At 36.6% G+C, this 18,185-nt stretch overlaps 3 protein-coding genes across 4 annotated transcripts; 2 read left to right on the top strand and 1 right to left on the bottom strand.

Moving 5' to 3' along the window:
• Positions 1–1,614: 1,614 nt before the first annotated feature.
• LOC119985235 lies at positions 1,615–4,540 on the bottom strand. Its single transcript, XM_038829466.1, has 3 exons — positions 4,330–4,540; positions 2,182–2,279; positions 1,615–2,094 (listed from the first exon to the last, which is right to left on the bottom strand). Exons 1-3 carry the CDS (start codon positions 4,382–4,384, stop codon positions 1,798–1,800), a joined length of 450 nt encoding a protein of 149 aa, XP_038685394.1. The 5' UTR covers positions 4,385–4,540; the 3' UTR covers positions 1,615–1,797.
• A 2,808-nt stretch (positions 4,541–7,348) lies between these two features.
• Positions 7,349–14,755, top strand: LOC119986247 (protein DEK-like). Of its 2 annotated transcripts, none has more exons than XM_038830821.1 (12): positions 7,349–7,467; positions 8,960–9,684; positions 9,766–9,799; positions 10,840–10,919; positions 11,202–11,261; positions 11,450–11,560; positions 12,007–12,087; positions 12,199–12,282; positions 12,868–13,330; positions 13,619–13,728; positions 13,939–13,969; positions 14,282–14,755. In XM_038830821.1, exons 1-12 carry the CDS (start codon positions 7,425–7,427, stop codon positions 14,449–14,451), a joined length of 1,992 nt encoding a protein of 663 aa, XP_038686749.1. In that variant the 5' UTR covers positions 7,349–7,424; the 3' UTR covers positions 14,452–14,755. The 2 variants fall into 2 exon arrangements, with proteins under 2 accessions (XP_038686749.1, XP_038686750.1); XM_038830822.1 differs by having other exon boundaries at positions 12,868–13,335; positions 13,624–13,728.
• A 1,948-nt stretch (positions 14,756–16,703) lies between these two features.
• LOC119986248 (nuclear transcription factor Y subunit B-3-like) lies at positions 16,704–17,760 on the top strand. The gene has a single exon (XM_038830823.1). The coding sequence runs from the start codon at positions 16,952–16,954 to the stop codon at positions 17,501–17,503; it is 552 nt and encodes a 183-aa protein (XP_038686751.1). The 5' UTR covers positions 16,704–16,951; the 3' UTR covers positions 17,504–17,760.
• The last annotated feature ends 425 nt before the right edge of the window (positions 17,761–18,185 follow it).

Genomic DNA, 18,185 nt, shown 5'->3' with positions numbered 1-18,185 from the left:
AAATAATTTAAAAAACCTTTTTCATTCCCAAAACAAAAATAAAAACATATTCCCTAAATTGGCAATGTTTTTAATTAATTTTTCAAGTTTGAGTATTGATTTTTTCATCTAATTTATGTAAACTACATATTTTACTTAATCAATTGGATCTCAAATAATTATTTTTATTAAATACCCAAACACTAAGGTAAAATTAATTTCACCAATTTGAATTTTTTATCTCCATGAAACCAAGCCACTATTCCAAGTAGTTTCTAATTATTAATAATTCACTATAAAGAGATCTAAAAAGGAGATCACCAATGACCAAACTGTGTTTCAAGCATAAATTGTATTTTAAAATATTTTTTCTTAAACAATGTAAATATGGGGGATAGAAAGATCAATTTCACAACTAAGACCATGATCATATGCATAATAACAACTATAATAACATCATAAAAAAAAACAAAAATTACAATAATACACATTTCAAATTTGCTTCAAAGTTCAGACTACAAACCACAAAAGAAAGGGGATAAAAAAAAAAAAAAACACCAACTATTCAGACTTGTAACTGTCTACAGCATGTTCAGGTTGCGCAGCAACATAGTCCAAGATTCCCTCACCAGCCTTGTCATCGGTAGCCGGTAGCGAGCTGGTCTTCCCCAAGAAGATGACAGCACCAAGAAACAGAGTTGTGGAGAGAAACAGAGGACAAAAGTAGGCCAAAATAGTAGCAAAGTTTGGTGCTAAATAGAACAGAGCAGAGACAGATATGGTCAAAATTAGTGCAAAAAGAAAATGAAACTTGAATTTCAGAAGCTTTTCTTGGATTTCCATGGTGGGTCTTACGGAGAGAGGTGGAGAGAGAGAGATGGGTTTTTGTGGAGAGTTGATGGGAGTGGGGTGTGTGTGTGCAGAGATTCTCTGAAGTATGGTAGGCAGTGGCTTTTTTTGGCTTTTGGTTTTCTGGCTTCTAGTGTTGTTTACTGATTTATTCTCAAGTTAATTGTGGGTTTTGTGACTGTAATTTTTTCAAATAACTTTTTTTTTTGTGAATTAAATGGGGGGTTATTTACTAAATTACCCATATGATTTTTAACACTTTTTTTAAAAAAATGTTTTTTTATGGGATATCTTCAAATAGTAATTGTTGATTCTGTATTAAGGACCATAACTTCTGAATTTATTCTCTTTATCTCCATCATAATTAGCAATAAATCAATTTTGAAGAAGTTTAGGGTTTATGTTATAGCATTATGATGACATTAACTTATAATAATGAGGTTTTAACATAAAAAAAATCATTTAAGATTGTGTTAGCACAAAGTAGGAGAAAGAAGGGTCCCTTTTTAAGTCTTTGACTTTGTTTTGAAGTTTTGTTGACCTTTTTGAACTTTTGGCCAAGTATGGAGTTCCTCTTCATTCTGGTCACTGAGAGTTGATTGAACATGTCTCTCTTTTGAATCTAAAAGCAGACCATACTTGTTTTTAACCGAAAATGACAGCATATAAGTATACCATTTGGTCTTCCATATAGCCATATGGACATAAACTTGCTCACAGAAATTTCCCAAAAATGGACCATACTTCTCAACTCTCAAATATAGATTGAATAATGCGCCCACAAAGGAAAAGGGAAAAATGACAAAATATTGGCATAAATACTCGATTCAAACACAAGAATTTCACTTTAGCTGACCAATTATTGTAACAATACATTACCTTATTTTGTTGGTCTCACAGCAATCAAAGTATATAATTATGGGAGCTAAATTCACCAAATAGATTCTTAAACTAACAGATAAACTCTACTCACTGTGAGTGCCACTTCTCAAACTGTGACTCATGGCAGTGTGGATCAAGCCAATTCCTAGGAGAATCCCTTGACATATTTGCACTCACTTTCCCAACACCCACTTTATCTTCACCAACTAGCTCTCTCAGGTTCTCTAGCTTATTCTCCCGCCCCGTTCCACCGACCCTCCTGTCTGCTTCCTTCAGTTTCTGCTTGAACCGCTGCTTGCGGCTGAAGGTGTTCAACTCTTGCTGTTTTGCTTGAGAAGGAGGGGCTCCGTGTGGACCCAGGTAAATGTTCTCTTCTTTCTTATCCTGCTCAAGAGAAGAGGTCAGTCACATGAATGGATTTTTGAAAGACTTTCAATGCCGGCAGAGAAAAACAACACACTTGCAGCTCACCTTAGGAGGAGGTTTGAAGGTTTCTACTTCTGGAGCATCTGTTTTACCTTTTTCTTGATCTTCAATTCCCAGGCTCGGAATCACGAATCCATCAGTGTCTGACAACACCCAAGGATTCAGTCAGTATACTTGGAATTACACTTAAATAACTAACAAAAAGGATTGCCAAGGATGTCGCATATGGCATTACATGAAACATACATTATAAACCAAATGCTCTCAGAGGGGAGATACGGAGGGCTGATACTATAAAGGAAAAGGTAATCTAAATGTTACAACTTACAAGACTAAAGTACTGGCTGGAACTATTTTGGAGTCAGCCAGGCTAACCAGGATATTCAAACCAAGTATAAGTGTATAACAGTACCTCACTACCTCATTAATCCACTTCTTCAAGATTTGCCAGAAAAACAAAGTACTGATATTTTACCAACAGTACTTCCTTATTCACAAGTATAATAAGACATACATAAAATATTAAAAAAAAAAAAAACACTTTAATGAACTATAAGGACGGGCTGGAAATTAGCCAAAAACATATTTCAGGACTTGATGCACAAAAAAATGAATGATTATCTCAAAGAATAGCAAAAGGCCTAAAAATGACAAAGATACTCTAAGATTCCCTCTTTACATACTTGCATCAATCATTCTTTTCATTGCTTCAAAAGACAAAGGAGATGAAGTGAGCTGTGAGCAGCATGAAATACTAGAGGATACAGCATATCGACTTTGTGCATTGTAAGAGCAAATTTTGCCCATTAAAGAAGCCTATTCACTGAAAAATAGTATTCAACAGAAACAGTCGGGCAAATTTGACAAAACAACAAAGTGTATGCTAAACAGACAGAGAATGCAACTATAGCAATATAGATGAGAACAATGAAATATGCCCAGGGGTGCAAATGTCAGAAAAGAAAATGAAGCCCTAATAATGAGATAAGTCCTCGAGTTTTAGAGGGTTATTGCATATGAGCAAGATTGCTGATAAAGATCATCATGTAATAGGTGCTAGACGTGCTACAGAAAAGAAATACCATTTATAAACCCCAACCAACTACAAAAGTATTTCATCTGCTCGTGACACACCACTCATTTTTCAAGAAAAGGCCTCCCTGGCAAAACCAGCCGCAGGTTGACATATTTTATCATGTGATTGTAAATCTGAACGCGACAGCATAGAATAGCATACATAGTCCAAATCATTTATTAGGCGCCCACGTTAAACTAATACTCCCCTTTAAGTAACCTAATGGAACTCCAATATCGAGATTTCTTTCACCCATAAAAAGTTATAGTTTTATCAATATGGAAACTAATATTAATTAGAAGCCAACAACTGGCATGCAACTCTAACATCCTTCTGAAGTCGAGAAGGATCCCTACATGACCAATGTTTTAACAAAGTTTAACTCCTCGAGAGGAAAATTCAACCAAAGCTACAGCTTTAAGTCTTTAACCCTTTTTCACTTGGAAAAGTGTTTTGTTTTTGTTATATTACTACAAATCAAGAACTAACATCCTCGAGCCTAAACCCTTACCTCAAATTGTTTTAGTAAGCACACTGAATTCTCAAATTGAACCGAATGATAGAGTAAATAAAAAACCCAAATCCCAGCAAGAATATCTATCAAAACTCAAATCAACATGTAATAACAAGATTCAAAAGAATCAAAACCACCACATTCATAAATCAGAATCTATTACAAATCAAAACTAACAATAACAGTATTGTATAAATTCCAGAAATTACCTAATCCTCTACAATGACAGAATTGTACAAATTGAATAATATTTCTGTGACACATTTCGCCTCAAATGTCAATAGTATAAGAATTGCAAACCAAAATTAAAAAAATATATATATAAAATAGAAACAAAGCAAAACAACGTTTGAATCTTTGTAGTCAGTTCGTTGTTTTGAAGATTACTGTCTATTAATAAGTTAACATTCTAGCATCCTATTGAAAAACATGTACCAAACAACCCCATCATACAAAAACCAACAAAGCCCATGTTTCAAAACATCAAATTGGACACAACTACACAAACAATGAACTTTTATTCTTACCATTCAATTTTTTCCCATTAATTTCTCGGATACCAAACAGGAATTCCTATCAAAGAAAAAACAATGGAGAACAATACCCCATTCATCTTCTTCAACGGCTGGGGGAGTGTTGTCTACTGGCGAGGGGTCCATAGGACGCTTATGATCATGGATTAGACCGTCCACAGGGCAATACAGCCCGGATCAGGTGGCAGCAGATACACCGGAACCAAAAACCGGAGACAACCTTGTTTGTTCAGATTGATAAACGCGAATCTTCAACCAAAAAGACCTAAATATGCTCTGAATGTTTCTGGTAATAATAAAACAGAGAAGAGTCGGTGATGAACCGACTTGGGCGGCATCAAACTGGGCCCAACTCCAACACTTCAAAATGAGGCCCAAACCTGCCAAGAACTTCATGGACTTGTGTATTTGGACGGACATGACCAGCCAGGCCCAATTCGGCCCAATTTTATTATTGGCTCGATACCGGGCTCTGCAATCAATAGGAATTTTTTTAATAACCGACAATTGCACTTCGCAAATCCGATATGGATATTTGTTGTCGATCTATCATATTTGCACATACAACAGCTTAAATTTTTAACAAGACGATAAAATAAGTTAGGTCAAAGTCTCATGCCTTCGCACGTTACCACTGACCACAATAATATTATTGTCAATCAGAATCGAGTTTTGAATCATCCAAATCCATAAAATTTGATTATCGCGAAATTCATCACTAAAGTATAAGCGGAGTGATTCTCACCTCGAGACACCCTTTCACGTGAAACTCGAGAGTAACGGTGCGCTCAACACGTGCTCCAATCCCATGCCACCTTACCAGAAATAGTATATTAAATAAGTAGTAAAGGATTAGTCCAATAAACATAGCACATTCAAATCCCACCGACAAGGGTTCCGAAGCCTACATTGAAAGAAATCTGTCAACTTTTTTGAGTTTTCTTGCTTTGTTTGTTTGTGAAGAAAGACAGGGAAATTTATGGTAATCTGACAGGAAAATTTCTCTAAAGTCATGGGGCTCCATTGAGACATGGAAGAAGATGCGTGCATAGCAAAAATGGAACAGTATTATTACTCTTTGGTAGTGTAATTGCAGACAATAACTAATGGGTCATCATTACTACTGACTTCTATTCATTTTAATTATTGTGTCCAAAAATTGAAATTTAACTTTCCCAGAAAAAAAAACTGATTTAAGGGCCTTAAATGAAATTTTATTTTTTATGGAAGTGACCCTTTTGACTACACAGCTGCTACTGTAAATGGTTTTTGTTTGGTTGTGGAAAAAGGGGAACTTGAAAACTATAAAAATGGAAAGAACATTTATGTCCACATAGGTTTCCCAGTGCCATGTGGTGTGCACAGAGTTTCTGCACATGGATTCAGCACTACCAAAGTTGTTGTGAGCTCCAATTTTTTGTAGTTTTCCAAGAGAATCAGAGAAAACAGAAGACCCAGCTGTTTGTTTAGAGGGAAAGTGAGGGATTATGGTGGAAAATCTCACACGATAAGCTTGGAGACTTTCTTCTATCTTGTGTAAATTCATTTTCTTTTGATGAGTCTGCAAGAAAATCAGTGCAGAGAGAAAAGTTTATGACTTTTTGTTCTTCTCTTAACTGGGTATTCCCCTAAATCTCTTTTTCTCGTCCTCTTTTGTTGATTATTTTTCTCGAGAAAATTATCTGCTACATTTTATGGTCTCAATGGTGAAACTCACACCGGTCTGTGTTGCAGTCTTTGTTCCTTGTCTATTATTACTCCTCACTTGTTCCACAAATTATGGATTCTCTTCTCTGCTTCTTACAATCCCTATTTTGATTATTCCAACAATAGTTTTTCTATTCAAACCCACAAAGAAAAAATTGCGTTTGATTGAAAATCCCGCTCAAAATGAGCATGTCATTTGCAGACCCACTTCATCTCCTGAAGAGAAAATTGAAGAGGAAAATCAAGTTTCCGAGGAAAGTGATGGAGATGGCAACATGATTGAATACCAAGTTGAGTCATTAGATTTTCCATCAGATAGTGAAAGTTCTGATGAGTTGTTAACAAGTGAATGTATTGAGCTCAACTGGGTTGGTTCAAACAATGGGAGTCAATTTCTTGAAATTTCAGAAGAAGAAGAAGAAGAAGAAGAAGATGGTCTTATTGAAATCAACATTCCAGGAAATGATTTGGATGAAGAGTACAAGCAAGACTTGCCAGATTTCTTGCCAGAATCCATGTTCCAACAACAAGGCCTAATGGAGCTTTTGGGAGAGCTTAATGAGGCCACTGAAGAAGAAAACCTTATTGAAATTGACCTCTCCATGGGCTCAATCAAGTGTCCAATGTTTGAAGTTGAAGCATGAGATTCAACTGAAGTCTGTGGGTTGTTCTGTTTCTTATATTTTATTCTAAGCATGCACTAGACTAGAATGTAGTGTTTTTTCCCAAACCGAAAACAATTCCACATGCTGTATTTTTTTTTTTGAGCCCATTAAGTCTAAACTCGGATTGGACTACGCACGTATAAATTTACGCGACAGGTTAATTGAGCCAAGTCACAAACGAACACTATTTGAAAATAGCTATGTAGTTCTAGAATGTAGTAAGTGATATTATATTTCCTATGGAGAGATCACTTCACATTCTATGCAAAAATGTCAATTGATCTTCTGTTCTTCAACGTAAAACCTTCATGTGACGATCTCTATTTTTTACAATGCATAATCTTGATCCCTGTGACAAGTTTTTCCTTGATGGATATGGGGCCTGACAGAATTAATTTTGGGCTTATATCCAATTTGCCCCATCCTAATAGGGCCAAATGCCAATCTATCTCTGTATCTCAGTATCTCGGCTCAGTCCAGCATATTGGGCTCAACGTGTAGCCCAAAGTGTGCTCTCGCAAGTCGCAAGCATAATAATCCATGATCCAACAAAAGGGCAAAGCCCAAGCCCATATGGAACAGTGTCATGGATTTGCAGTGATTTAACACGCATAAACCCACGTTCATCCTTAAATTCCTAATTGGGCCCACTTCATTCCATAGATGGGGCCCACTTGATAAGAATATCGAATCAGAGCCGTCGATCTAACAGATCCCCTCCTTAAACTGATCTCAGCCATCAATGATTCTCAATTTCTCATAAACCACCTGGAGAGAGAGAGAGTGTGTGTGTGATGAGTGTCGAAGTTGAAGACGTTGAAGATCCTGTAAATCTCTGTAAGTTTCATTTGGAAATACGTTTGAATCTGTGTAATATTGTTATTGTTCGTGCATGTTTGCTGGTGATTAGCTATTGATGCGGAATTATGTGCTCGGTAGTTTTTGTTTTCTGGCTGTTTGTAGGGCATTTTGAATTAAAGATTTTCTCTAAATTTGGGCTCTTTTAGCTGCTTTTGGTATTCTGCTTGTTGATTTCAGCTTTTGTTAGCTCTATTTGGCTGCTGAGAAAAGTTAGGACTTCGAGGAAAATTTTGAGATTTTGTTTTGAGAAATATATAATTGTTAGAAATTTTCGTTTTGGATACTGCAATTAAGTTTAAAGGGAAGTTTTTGCGCATTTTTTGGGCTTTTATTTTAATATTTTTTTTCTAGTGTTTGAGATATCAGTGAACCTTTTTGCGGATTTGTTTGTGAAAATAAGTTATCAGTTTTGGTTTATGTGGAAATGCTTGAAAACACTGAATACTGAATTAAGTGCTTAAGTACTTCTTTGTAATTTTGCACCTTATTTTTTGGGATGTGGTCTTACTTTCTTTAGAGCTAAAAAATTGATGGGAAGTAGGCTTCTTGTAATAATGTGTTTTCAAATTCAATTTCACTTTATCTTTTCAAATTCGATAGATGATTTGCAAGTTATATCATATATGAATGTCAAATTCATGACGCTGAAGTTAATTTTTCTCGGTTTAGTAGTCTATTTCAAGTTCCTGTACATCTCCTGTTTTGTTGCTGAGCTAAAATTTATGCATTGTATTTTATTGGGAAAATTGGGAACCTTTATGTGATAATTTTTATTTGTTCACTGTTTTTTCCAATTCTATACATTGTCTTTTCGGTTAATTTGCATGATGGGTTATTCCAATGGGTTTTCATTGTCAGAGGAGTTTTTTCTTAAGTTGCATGTGATGCAGGAGTGTTGTGTTTGAGCATCCTGGAATTGGTTTTGTGTTGCGATAAAGTTTTATATATGTGAGAGGAGTATTTATATGGGGCAATTGTTTTTCCTTGTCTTTGCATGATAGAGTTTGACTGGAATACCAAATGTTAAATGGTCCATTGTTTGTGTTAAACTATTTTAGCCTTCCCCCAAAATGTAATTTTGTATTGTATATATGGTTATGCAATGCTCTTGCCGTAAGAGAACAGTTTCGAGAACTGAGTAATCAACTCTGCTAGGGTTCAATCTTGGGAAGGAACAGGGTTTTAGACATATATTTAAAGAAATCTGTATAGTGAAGTTTTAGACACATGGCCAGAGAAATCTGTGTTGTTAAAAGTGCAATCATGGCTCGCAGAGGATTTTTCCCTTTAACGTTCTCCATAGCAAATAAATTATTTGCTCCATCCATATGGTCGGAGCTAACGTCCCATTTTTTGTTTCCGCCTTCCCTTTTTCTGAGGAGTTTTTTTTTTAAAATATCAGCAGGTTACTTTTGTTAGCGGCAATCAAAGTTCTTTTGCTGAAGGAATTAACTTGAATTTGGTCTAGGTATGGGTGAGGAAGATTCAAAGACTGAACTTCCAGAGTTAGCAACAAATGGAAATTGTCTACCAGATAAGGCGGATGAAGATGTGACTAAGAAAGAACAGGAAAGTGATGGTGTGAAAGAAATGGAAGAAGATAAGAAACGGGTGACTGAGAAAATGGATGAAGACCAACATGCAAATGAAGGCAAAGAAAGCAATGGCATGGTGGAAAAAGTAGAAGAAGAGAAGGAGGAACCAAAGGCAGAATCTATGGAAGAAGATAGTGGTCCTAAAGAAGATCAGGATATCGAAGAGAAGGAGGAACCAAAGGCTGAATCAATGGAACAAGATACTGGCCCAATAGAAAACCAGGATACCGAAGAAAAGAAGGAAGATAAAGAAGAGGCAGAAGAGAAGGTTGATGGGTCCCGTGCTGAAGAAGAAGAGGTTGATGGGTCCTGTGCTGAAGAAAAAGAAGAGGTTGATGTGTCATATGCTGAACAAGGAGAGAAGAGAGAAAACAATGAGGAAGAGAAAGGGCCAAAGAAACGTAGAAAAGAAAGGGGTAGTAGTCAAAAGAAGGGTGCTGTCGAGAAAGTGAAAGATAAAAGGAAGGCTGTGAAGGAGAAGCAGGAGCCAGAGCAAAGAACACCTGCTACTGATCGGCCTGTACGAGAGCGGAAATCTGTCGAAAGGCTGGTGGCATCTATAGAGAGAGATGCTGTCAAGGACTTCCAAATTGAAAAGGTGATCATTTATGCTCTTTTGATTTTTGCTCTCTGTTTCATGGATATTTCTCTTATTCATAGTCTATTTTGAAATTTACAGGGTCGTGGCACGCCCCTGAAAGATATACCTAATGGTTTGGTTCTTATTCCTTTCTTCGTGCTTCTTCTGTTGCTTTTATGTTTTGAATTTGTCTCTATAACCAGTGTTGCCATGGGCACCTAAGCTGAATAATTTTCCACTCGTCGATGTGTTTTGTTCTGTTGTGTTTTGTCTACTCTCCCTCATGATATTGTTTTGAATTGTGAAATTTTGATAATTGTGCAGTTCTTGGATTGATGTCAATATTAATATGTAATTAACAATGAGTAGTGCCTATCCATGTCGTTCTTTTGGATTACTTTGTATTTTTATGACCTTTGATACACTTATTAGGTTTTTAGGCACTTGGTGTTTGATATTAATACCTTTCAATCAGCCTTCATGTTAAGTGGGAGAAACATAGTTATGATTTATATTGTAGACTTTAATATGATGATTAATGGAGAAGATGAAAAAGAGAGGATACAAAATTGAAAATTGTTTTCCATCTATTTATGATGTTTGAAGTTGCAGGAAAGCATAAGGAAATGATTTTTTTCCCCATACTAACAACAGAATTTAGAATCTTGACAAGATAACAGGTAATCTCAGTTTAATGTGCCCCTTGATGGTAAGAACCGATAACAGTAAAATGTGTCTGAAAGTTTCCTACATAAGCTGCCAAGCTTGGATAAAGACCGATGCCTCTATGGTCTAGCATATAGTCTGAAGTGCTTGTTAACAGTGCTTCCAAATGACTATGCATCTGTCATCATGTTGATATCATGCTAAAGTGCCTTTCAAATTCCAATTTACTTTATTTGTTTAGATTTGAAATTTCTCCACTCTGTACGATATGTCTAACTATCATTGATTGCAGTTCTTAAGAGTTTCAGGTAAAACCTTCAAAGCAACAGAACCTATAGGACCTGGCTTCTGCTTCTAAGATCTCGCAAAATTTGTTAACATTTGTACATTCATGGTCCGAAAATTGTTTTGGGCAGCTACCAAACGGGTCCAATAATCTTCTTGGATTTTATCAAATGGAATGTCTTAAATCTTAATCATAAACTCCGACTACTTTTTATGGTGCAGTGGCATTTAAATTGTCAAGAAGAAAGCTTGATGACACATTCAAATTGCTTCATTCAATTCTCTTTGCAAGGAGAGGGAAGGTAATCTTAAATCCTGTTGACGTTGGCATTTTCTACCGTGGTTATATATTACAGTTCACGTCATTCCTCCTTTTTATTGGCTATCATGAATTTGCCCTTCCGGACCCTTACACCACCACCAAGCCTTGTGCACCGAGTTTGAGTTCTTATCTCTTATATTTTATCCACACGACTTGAACTTGTATTGCATCAGACTATAAATTTTATACTATGAAAACTCTTTGTTTAGATTTTTGCAGTGTGCTGCTTTTAAATTCTTTCTGTCACTCTTTACTTTTGCAGGCTGTCCAGATCAAGAGTAATGTATCCCGTTTTTCTGGTTTTGTGTGGCATGAAAACGAGGTAACAGAAGATCTCTTATGTAAGAAATAGAATTTCATCTAGATTGGATGTTAAGGTATTTGCAAGATATATGTCTCTATGTTTTGGTATTTAATGGATTATTACTTAGTCTTTAGTTGTTGAATTGAATATGATGCAGTAGATTGTAAGAGCTGATTGACCACTTGGTGCTTCTGCCATTCTTCCAGGAAAAGCAAAAGACAAGAGTGAAGGAAAAGCTCGACAAATGTAATAAAGAGAACTTGTTGGAGTTCTGTGATATACTGGATATATCTGTTGCCAAGGCTACTACAAAGAAGGTAGGTTGCTTAAATACTGCTGTAAGCCTCACTTATTCACTTGTTTGTTATGTCCAATGCGGTTATATTTTCTTATCAAGTCCTGTAATTTTGTCTATACATGAAATTAGCAACTACTAATTGGGAAGAACCTTTTTTTGTTTTGGATGGTTTGTTGTCTTCTATATGCTATGCCAATAGACTGTTTAGAGATTTGACCACTTTGAACTTGTATTGAAGCACACAAACTTACTAATTGGCACCAAGAACTGGGAACGAGCTTACCGATCCAGTTTTAATTGAATCATTTATTACTGTATCAGTTGAATTTTGGTGTCTGGTACATTCATTCTGGACCCAGGAGGTCCTATTGGTGCAACTTTCCCCTTGAAATGAAATTGCACACATTGACCTTGCTGAACATATCAGGGGATATGACATTAATGATTTTAAATATGGGCATGTAGGAAGATATTATTACAAAGTTGATCGACTTTTTGGTGGCCCCTCATGCTACAACAGATGTGCTTCTTGCGGAAAAGGAGAAGGTTTGTTTATTTTATTTGCTAGCATTTTCCAATAGTCCTGTTTTTGTGTGTAGACAATTGCTTCTTGCTCCGGCATTCTTTTGACAATGTTTGTGCTTTTTCAATATTTAGTCAAATAAGGGCAAAAAGCGAAAGAGGGTGGTGACCAAAACTTCACCAAAATCTCGAAGTGTATCTTCAAAAGGTTCAGCAAAGGTATTATATCCTCCCTTGAGATGTACATGATATGATTTGTGTTTTGAATCCATGTAGTTGAAAGAGTTTCTTCTGGGGTTTGCATTGTCATGGAAGGGTCTCACATGAATTGATGTGGGCTGGAATCATGAATGTTGACCATGTGGTATCTCAGGGTTGGGGCTGGATGCTTGCTCATCATGTTTTGACTAGTTAAATTCAAAAAGGATTCTTTGTAAGAAGGCTTCTTCTTAGGAGGTTTCTGTGGTTATGGTTCTTGTCTAGTGTCCATTCAAAAAACAAAAGAGAAATTGTATATCCTATCTGTATGTGGAAAGGAATTAAGGAACTCGCTTCCAGTAGGATTTTATTTACCATTCTCTTGTACATGTCTGGGTACTGGTTTCTGAAATGACAATGGTATGGTTGATGGTCCTGCGTTTAACGTTTTCCTTGTCCTTTGTAGAGAGGGCGGGCAGCACTAGTAGCATGCTAGCTGTAGAAAGCCTTTATATTTGTGCATATGTGTGCTGTGGGATGTGTTATCAACTTTTATCATCCTGTGCCAGTGTGTTTACTTAGATGATTTTGTTTCCGAATTTGCAGTCTTCAAGAAAAGCTGAGGATACATCAAAGTCAGAGAAAAAGAGTACTGTTGATACAGAAGAAGATGATTCAGAAGAGGAAGTAGAAGAAAAAGATGATGAAGAACATGGAGAAGAGGAAAACAGGAATGGTGTTACTGAAAAATCGGATGATGAGATGCTTGAGCATTCTGCAAGTGACGAGAAAGATGAATCTGAAGAGGACACAGGGAAAAGCAAAAGCAGTTCTAAATCTCCCTTCAAAAAGAAGAAACCTGCTGGAAAGTCCAGAACAAAGAATATCAGTGTGTCAAATAAAACCAGTACTCCTAAAAGAACACCTAAAATGTCATCATCAAAACGCTTTCCGGCTGATGATGACAGTGATGCAAGTCCAAAGGTTTCCTCAAGGAAGAAGGTTGAAAAAGTAGTGAAAGAGGAGAAATCAACTCCAAGGAAATCTGCATCAAAGGAGAAGAAAACTGGTAAAGTGGCAATATCTCAACACCCTCACTTCTGGTGTGATCGTCTCATGACCAAATCTTCTTATCCCAAAAATTAGAGTAACTGTGGTTTTTTTTCTTCCAGGATCATTGTTTCTTAGCTTGTCATTATACAATTCCTTCAAAATTTTCCTGAATTTGCCTTTCATTCAAATTAGTGTTCTTACTGGTTTTTGCCAATGAACTTGTTATGAACTGAATGGTCATCTGAAGGTGTTGTTCTTCATCCTCGATTGGCAACATAATGAATATTGTTCTTGCTTTCTGAAGGTAAAAATGTTACAAAAGGGAAGGAGAAAGCAAAAGTGAAAAAGCCTCCTAGTGATGATCAGCTTAGAGATGCTATATGTGGTATTCTCAAAGTAGTGGACTTCAATACGGTAAGACTCAATGGTGATTTTGTGTCTAGCGCTTCTGAGTTCTGACTATTCTTAGAAGAGATAAATGATGAAGTACCCTTGGTATGTTTCTGAGGTCTTAAGCCTGCCTCAAAGCTGATTGCAATCTCCTCATGAGCTGCTATAAAGTTCCTTCCTAGTTTATTGCTCATAACGAGTTTTCTGAAAAATTTGTATCATTTTGTCTTGCAGGCTACATTCACTGACATTCTGAAGCAACTTGGTATGCATTCAAATTCTTAAGATCCTTTCCGAATTTGTGAAAATTTGAGTTATATATGGTATTCTAAACCAACAATCCCACCTATTAAGATCTGTTCCGTTCATTTGGGTGCAGCAAGAATTTTATCCATATGTTTTGTATTCATTCATCTTACTGCATTATAGTATTTTTTTTGGATGACATTCTTCGACTCGGATAGATTATGAGAAATGGTATTCCCTGCAATCAAAGTTTTTGTAACATTAAAATGAACTCTCAAACTGTCATTGAAATTTCTCTCTCTAAATCCAAAGTTATTGGGCTATATTTCAGCTGGGCAATTCAATACCGATCTCACCCCAAGAAAGTCATCCATTAAGCTCATGATCCAGGAAGAACTTACGAAACTAGCTGATGAGGTGGACGATGAGGATGAAGAAGAAGCAGCAGCAGCAGCTGACCAAGAGAATGAAGCCTCACCCATCGAGGTGAAAGTCCAGTAATTATTAGTTAACTATGCCCTCATCTTCGCTCACTTCAGCTGTTGTCTATGCATTGTTTAGACACACAAAATAACTAGTCTAGTTAATGGTAGTGTTTATTTTGCCTATAAGAAAATTAGGATTTGTTAAAGACCCTCGAAGAGGAAGTGAAGCTACTCGAGCAAGGCCACTGTACTGCAGTCTTAGATGTTTTTAACTTATTACTTCTGTACACATGAACGTGTATTGTAGGAAATACTACTCTGTATAATGTAACTGACCTTTTGTATGGCATACTGGAAACTTGGGTTTTCCTTTTCATGTTTCTTTTCTGAGCATGAGAGTGTGTGAGGATTAGCTGATGATTTGATATGCAACTGTTCAATCATTGGCAAATAACCCATGTGGTTATGGTCCATTGATTGATTAATGAATGATGATTTTGGGTAGACTGGCCTCAAGAAATGCAGAGGGTGATGTATACTGAGACTAAAGAACAGCTTGAGCTTCTTATCAATGGTCAGTTCTGTTGGACCATTTTTTTGGGTTTCTTAGTGCCTGTTCATCTTCTTGTCTTAGACTTTTAGTCATGTTCAACTTGCTTATTTGTGCTGATTTTCAAAAACTATAAAAAAAAATTTCTTTTTTGTTTAATTTGTTGCATGAGTAGTGGTACCAGGCATGATTGTCAATTAGAACAGGCACAACTCGGGTGGGCAGGATCACAAGTCTCTTGTAGTGTAAAATTTGGTGGTGTAGGGCAAACTATTAAGTGATGATAGGGCTAATTCTTTTGTCCCACATCACCCATGAGAAGATGGTGAAGTTTATGTAATAAGACATTTTCAAACTAGTAACAAGCATTTTTTTTCCTGGGCTTAAACTAATATATGGGTTGGTCTTGAGTTTAGGAAGACAAAATCGTGTGGTTCAATATAAACTGATTCAAAACGAATAAAGTTTTACTAGTGTAGAGTAGCGTAAGACAAAATCGAGTTGTTCAATATAAATGGATTCAAAACAAATAAATTGTTACTAGTATAGAGGAGCGTGTTCTTACAGGATATGTTTTGACTAAAAAACTTACCACCTCAAGCGAATGATAATGAAAACAAAACCCCACCATCAAAGGGGTTTTTTTTTTTTGTTTTTTATCATTGCCCAATCAACTACATTAGACAACTATGCAGCCCATGATGACCCATGTATGTTCTTGCAACTCCTAACAACTCAAATTCCTTGAAGGTCTAAAGCCAATTTTGCTCCACTGAAGTAGTGGAGCACTCATGAAATATAGTCAACCGAAAGTCTTATTGGTATACGTAAACGAATGTAATTAAGTGGAAGGCACATAAGCAAACTTAGTAAATTAACAATTATCAAGAGTTTAAGACCAAACCCAATTTTAAATTCCAAAAATATCTCCAAAATAATAATAATGAAGAAAGACCATAAATTTTTTTTCTAAGAAAAGACCATAAATTTTTACCTTAAAATACTATCTACAACATCAATTTAGTTAAAAATAGGATTTAAAACTTGATAGCAATGTCAAAGTATTCTCTTTTTTGTGCTATTTAATGTGCACATGGCAAGTTAAGAGTGACCTATCCCACTAGACCCTACACTAGAAAGCTTCCTTATTAGTTGCATTCATGAGAGGACAAAATTACATTCATCAAATTTGCATTCAAAAGGTTAAAAAAAATTTAACCACTTGCGTGACAATCTAATTTATGAATCTCTCTGGTACAAAACTATATGAACTTAAGAGGTCATGAGTTCTCACTGTAAATAATACCTTTGTGGCCATGTGTTGAGTCCCTCTAGAACCAAACCATATAGATTTAGGAGGTCATGAGTTCGATTCCCACTGTGAGCGATACTTTCGTGACCATGCGCCCAGCACATGGATCTAACGGCTCATGTCGAATGTTCAAATGACAAACTTAAGTTATGTCATTCTCGATTAACAAAAATTTTAAAAAATCAAGGGGAAGACACAATAAGATCCACCAAATTATCTTTATATTTTTTAGATAACGAAAAAAAAGAAGATAGTTTTAAACTTAAAATATACATCTTTTCCAGGTTTTAATAACCTTTTTTCTTATTTATCTGATTGGCCTAAGGACACTCATTAACATTACCCATTTTTAAATAACTAACTAAGAATCAAACCACAATATTGCATACATAAATACATCTTTATGTACCTTAATATTTAATCAAACCACAAAATTGCAATAACAAATCTTAATCTCAATATTTTGAGATGCATTACATGAATTTTGATAAAAAAATTTAGAAAATAACACTCAAAAATATTATTTTTTTCAACGGCCGAGATCATCCTTGCCTTCAAAAATTGGATGGCTAGAAAAAGCCCTCAAATACAAACACTTATCGACTAACAACGGTCCAAAACCATCCACGTGTCCCGTCTGTAGTCGTTATAAACACATCAATCCTACGGACTCAACTCATTCGCTCCCAAATTCTCTCTCGCGCACCAAATTCAATGGAAGACTCCGGCAACGACTCCGGAGGAGGTAACCCGACGGCGAATTCTGGCGATCTATCGTCACCACGAGAGCAAGACCGGCTACTTCCAATCGCAAACGTGAGCAGGATCATGAAGAAGGCACTCCCAGCGAACGCGAAGATATCAAAGGACGCTAAAGAGACAGTACAGGAGTGTGTGTCGGAATTCATAAGCTTCGTCACCGGAGAAGCCTCCGACAAGTGCCAGAGAGAGAAGAGGAAGACGATCAACGGAGATGATTTACTGTGGGCCATGACAACACTCGGATTCGAGGAATACGTGGAGCCTCTCAAGGTTTACTTGCAGAGGTTTAGGGAAATGGAAGGAGAGAGAACCGCTGCGGGGGTGCGCGAGAGGGACACGCAGGAAGAGATCGGCGGCGGCGGTGGTGGGGTGGGGAGTGTTGATGTGAATGGCAGTGGTGTTGGGATGGTGGGGTATCTTTATGGTTCTGGTTCTGGCGGGTTTCATCAAATGGGCGGGCCTGGTCATATTGGGCCTGTAGCTAATATGGTTCGGCCCAGATAAATCATCACTATGGGCTGGATCAGGGATCTGTAGTCCTGTCTTTGTGCTGGGCCTTTAGACTGTGATCTTGAACCAAATCGACATAGCCCTTTTTAGCCATTGGATAGGAATGTGAATGTGTATAGTGTGCATGTAAACATTTTCGAAGTCTTAGGTTCTATATGGTTCAAGTTTTAGTGTACATTCATTTGATTGTTAATGTCAACTTTCTTCTGTGATTATTGTCAAATTGAAAACAAATATACTCTCTTTTTATCGACTGACACTATACAAGTTTGTTCTTTAGCCTAAACTCAAACTGTTAGGCCTACGTGCACATAAATTTCATGCCTGATGACAAGGTAAGTTAATACAAAGCTCAGCATGTGACTGACCATAAGAGTATTGCTCCCACAAACAAAATATACACTCAAAGGCACAAACCATTACAAGGATGAAAAGCAGAATTGGTATTTGGTAAGTGGTAACAATAAAAGCAGAAGCACCACAAAGTTGCTAATAAGCACAGCTAATGGCACAGTGAGAGCGAGAGCTCAAGTCATTAGTTTCTCAGTTAAGCCTGCCAAAACCAGTATCATCAGAGGACTGCTTTCACATCCATATTACACGATTTGAAGGTAAAATGCTTCAAACAAGCTAGGCCAATCAAATCAACATTCACATATATGATCAAATTGTAAGA

Source organism: Tripterygium wilfordii, chromosome 19 (genome assembly GCF_013401445.1).
Source record: "Tripterygium wilfordii isolate XIE 37 chromosome 19, ASM1340144v1, whole genome shotgun sequence".
NCBI lineage: Eukaryota > Viridiplantae > Streptophyta > Magnoliopsida > Celastrales > Celastraceae > Tripterygium > Tripterygium wilfordii.
The sequence above is the reverse complement of the archived record's forward strand: the minus strand, read 5'-3'. Positions and strand labels throughout refer to the sequence as shown.

Bases quoted from the DNA above. Each gene is read 5' to 3' on its own strand.
- LOC119985235 (XM_038829466.1), bottom strand. From the start codon at position 4,384: ATGGACCCCTCGCCAGTAGACAACACTCCCCCAGCCGTTGAAGAAGAT. The intron at 2,280-4,329 runs GTATTGTTCTCC...GGGTGTTGTCAG, and splicing joins CGTTGAAGAAGATGAATGGG to ACACTGATGGATTCGTGATT. The intron at 2,095-2,181 runs GTGAGCTGCAAG...TCTCTTGAGCAG, and splicing joins CCTTCAAACCTCCTCCTAAG to GATAAGAAAGAAGAGAACAT.
- LOC119986247 (XM_038830821.1), top strand. From the start codon at position 7,425: ATGAGTGTCGAAGTTGAAGACGTTGAAGATCCTGTAAATCTCT. The intron at 12,088-12,198 runs GTTTGTTTATTT...TTCAATATTTAG, and splicing joins TTCTTGCGGAAAAGGAGAAG to TCAAATAAGGGCAAAAAGCG. The intron at 12,283-12,867 runs GTATTATATCCT...CCGAATTTGCAG, and splicing joins CTTCAAAAGGTTCAGCAAAG to TCTTCAAGAAAAGCTGAGGA.
- LOC119986248 (XM_038830823.1), top strand. From the start codon at position 16,952: ATGGAAGACTCCGGCAACGACTCCGGAGGAGGTAACCCGACGGCGAAT.